This window comes from Pinus tabuliformis, chromosome 1_2, assembly GCF_031772625.1.
Source record: "Pinus tabuliformis cultivar Carrire ecotype Pingquan chromosome 1_2, CPIR1, whole genome shotgun sequence".
NCBI classification, from domain to species: domain Eukaryota; kingdom Viridiplantae; phylum Streptophyta; class Pinopsida; order Pinales; family Pinaceae; genus Pinus; species Pinus tabuliformis.
This window is the reverse complement of record NC_142298.1, coordinates 576517659-576521156: the sequence shown is the minus strand read 5'-3', so window position 1 is coordinate 576521156 and position 3498 is coordinate 576517659. Positions and strand designations below refer to the sequence as shown.

The following is a 3498-nucleotide window of genomic DNA, read 5'->3' as shown; positions in this document are numbered from 1 at the left end:
TTGTGAAAATTCCTTTTTCTCCGTGGCCCCATCTTAAGATGTCCTGTCTAGCCGAGACTCTTATTTGCCTTTCTTGAAGCTCTGTTTCTAGGAGGTGATGTGTCTGTTCTGAGCCATTCGGGAGGAGCAGATGTATGTCTTTCCATTTCCTGTAGTCTTGGGGAACTTCGGAGGTCCAACAATGATTAACTTTGGCCTGATGGTGTATTCCTCTCGTATTGTCTGGAAGATCCTGAAGAATGTCTTTGATTTTTGGCATCTGCTGCCATGAATCTTCCCAAAAACGTGCTATACTCCCATTTTTGATTTCCCAGAAGCAGTGCTCTTGAATGAGAGATCTGTTTTGTATGGCTGCATTCCAGATTGCAGATCCCGAGCTTGTCTCAGTCATGCGCAGCCTTTCCTCCATTGGATAGTTGCTTGCATACTTAGCTGTCCAAAAGGAAGCCCATGGAGTTCTAGGATGCGCCAGCCATCGCCACCAGATTTTGGCTCCCATCGCTTTGTTACTGTTCTCGGGATCTCTCAGGCCTATGCCTCCTGCATATTTGGGAAGACACACTTTCTCCCACTTAAGAAGAGCCCACTTTCGATTCTGTCCTGAGCCTCCCCACAGAAATCTTCGCTGTAGATTCTTGATTTCTTTGAGGACCCATTTGGGGGCAGCCAAAATGGAGAAGAGGTACAAAGGCATAGATTGAAGTACAGCTTTTATAAGAATTATTATGCCTGCCATATTCAGAGATCGATTGGTCCATAGGGACAGACGATCTTCTAATTTTTCTAAAAGATGCTTCCAGGAGGAATGCTTGAGAGCAGAGCTCGTGAGCGGGGCACCTAGATATTTGGAGGGCAAGGAGGCGGAGGTGAAGCCCAGAATACGCTCAATTGCTCTTTGAGTAGTGACAGGGGTGTTGAAGAAATAAATTTGGGATTTGACTTGATTAATGAGGGCACCGGAAGCATCAGAGAAAGTGGAAAGAAGGGTTTTTATAAGACGTGCTTCTTGGACCGAGGGATGAGCAAAAAGCATGTTGTCATCTACAAATTGCTGGTGGGTATGGACCGGGGAATTATGAAATGAGAGCCCTCTTAACCTCCTATTGATCTTGGCTGCTGTGATGCTTCTACCCAAACCCTCAGCCATGATAACGAAAAGGAAGGGGGATAAGGGATCTCCCTGCCTAATGCCTCTAGAGGGTCGAAAAGTAGCTGAAGGGATGCCATTGATTAAAACTGAGAAGAAAGCAGAGGATATTAAACTGTAGATCCATCTAATCCAAGAGGGAGCAAAGCCAAAAGCAGTTAGAATTTTATGAATGTAGACCCAGCTGAGGCTGTCAAAAGCTTTGGAAAGATCTAGTTTAAGCAACATACCTGGTTTTTTGGTTACTTTTAGGGAGTGAATTAGCTCGTGAGTGAGAATAATTCCATCTGTTATTTGGCGTCCTTCAACATAGCCTGATTGCTCAGGCGAGATGATGAGAGGAAGAAGAGGTTTGAGCCTGTTAGCAATAACCTTTGGAATAATTTTGTATATCATGTTGCGGAGTGCAATGGGCCTGTATTTGTCCGGTTTGTTGGAATCTTCTCCTTTAGGCACTAGAGCAATGAAAGTAGCATTTAGTCCTGGGTACATCCACCTGAGCTCTCTGGATTCCTCCACAACCTGCCATACTTCGTTATTTATCAGGTCCCAGAATTTGTGGAAGAAGTTTGCTGTGAAACCGTCCGTCCCGGGCGCTTTTCCTTCTTTCATTTGTTTAACCGCCTCTTCAACTTCCTGCAGAGTGATAGGTTGGATCAGTAAACTGTTGTGCTCCTCCGTTATGACCTTGGGTATGTTCTGAGTGAGTTGGTTGATGGCTGGCATTCTGTTGAATTCAGGCTCTTGGTAGGCTTTTTAAAGTAGTTGGTGAATTCCTTTTCTATGCCCTCATGCGTTTCAATCTTCTCTCCATGCTCATTATTAACATGAGTAATTTGGTTTATCATTCTTCTTTGAACTGTAGTTTTATGAAAGAATTTTGTATTTTTTTCCCCGCCTTTAAGCCATCTTATTCGGGATTTCTGCCACCATAGGATTTCCTCCTGCTTAGCTCTTTCCAGGATTTTTGATTCTATGTCTTGTTCCTGTTTGGAGAGCTCCTCTGTTCGCCCGCCATTGATAATGGATTGTTGTATTTTCTTCATTTCAGAATTGAGATGGGCTTGATCGGCAAAGATGTTACCAAATGTCTTGTGGTTCCATTGTTTGATGGCTTTTTTGAGATTTTTAAGTTTTTGTTGGAATCTGGCCATTCTTGATCCCTCGGTCGAATTAAAATTTGTCCAGCTTGATCTGACCATCTGTTCAAAATCTGGATGAGAGAACCAAAATTCCTCAAAACGAAAAGGGCGTCTGAGATTGTGACCAGGCCTGTTCCATTGGAGCTCTATGGGCCAATGATCCGATCCAGAGCAAGGGATAATGGAAGCTGTAAATTCTCCACCTACATGAGTTGCGTTGTCTGAGATGAGGAAACGATCAAGGCGCGATGCTATTTGTTGCGCTCCTGCTCTCTTATTTGTCCAGGTGAAGATACCGTTGCTGGTTGGGACATCCATTAGCCAGTTGCTATTGATGAAGTTCTTTAGAAGACCGTCATCATTGTTTGAGTTGCTTCTGCCCCCTCTTTTTTCGTCCATACTGGCTATCATGTTAAAATCTCCGCCCGAGATCCATAGAGGAAGAGGTCTGTCTCTATTGAGTTCCGACAATATATTCAGAAGATGGCTTTTTTGAGCTGTTTCCTGTGGGAAATACACATTAGTTAGCAGTCCATGAGCATTCGTACCTGAGAGGTGGAATGTGGCTTGGATGAAGTTCTTGTTAGCTTGAATGTTGCTGAGGTGGATGATCCGGGCGTCCCAAAGAATGGCTAAGCCTCCTGAGGCACCTTGTGCATCTACTGCTGTGATTAGCCCTCCTGGCCAGGCCTTCGCAGCTATTCTTTCCAAAACTGTGGAGCTACACTTCGTTTCTTGCAGAAAGAGAATACTGGGTTTTTCTTGCTTCAACATGTTTTTTAGGATTCTTCCTTTCCTGGGGCCACTAAGCCCTCTAATATTCCAAGATATTAACTTCATTGAGAAGGGTGGGGGTTTGCAGTGAAGTACTTAGTCAGTTTGGCGTATCGCCCTGACTCCACCAGAATCTCTCCTATCTTGATTGTTCTTTCTAGGGTGGTTTTCCTTCCCCTCTTTTTGCTATCCTTGGTAATGAACTTGCCGTCCCATGGACTGCCAATCTGTACCCCTAGAGAATATTTTTTCCGTGCTTTGCTTAACACTGCTACTAGATTGTCCACCTGCTGTTCCGGGATTTTTTCAAAGTTCTTTGTGCGACAAGCCTGTTCCAGACCTAGGATGGCCAGCTCCCCGATGTCCAGGGGCTCCAGGTCCTCATCCATAACTTGGGGCGATTGAAGAATATCCTCCGTTTCTGTCGGTGCTTTT

At 44.5% G+C, this 3498-nt stretch overlaps 1 protein-coding gene across 1 annotated transcript; it reads right to left on the bottom strand.

The window, feature by feature from the left end:
* Positions 1 to 1827: 1827 nt before the first annotated feature.
* Positions 1828 to 3063, bottom strand: LOC149206918 (uncharacterized). Its single transcript, XM_089397841.1, has one exon. The coding sequence runs from the start codon at positions 3061 to 3063 to the stop codon at positions 1828 to 1830; it is 1236 nt and encodes a 411-aa protein (XP_089253967.1).
* Between the last annotated feature and the right edge of the window lie 435 nt (positions 3064 to 3498).

Coding starts and splice junctions, on each gene's coding strand:
- LOC149206918 (XM_089397841.1), bottom strand. CDS start 3,063: ATGTTGAAGCAAGAAAAACCCAGTATTCTCTTTCTGCAAGAAACGAAG.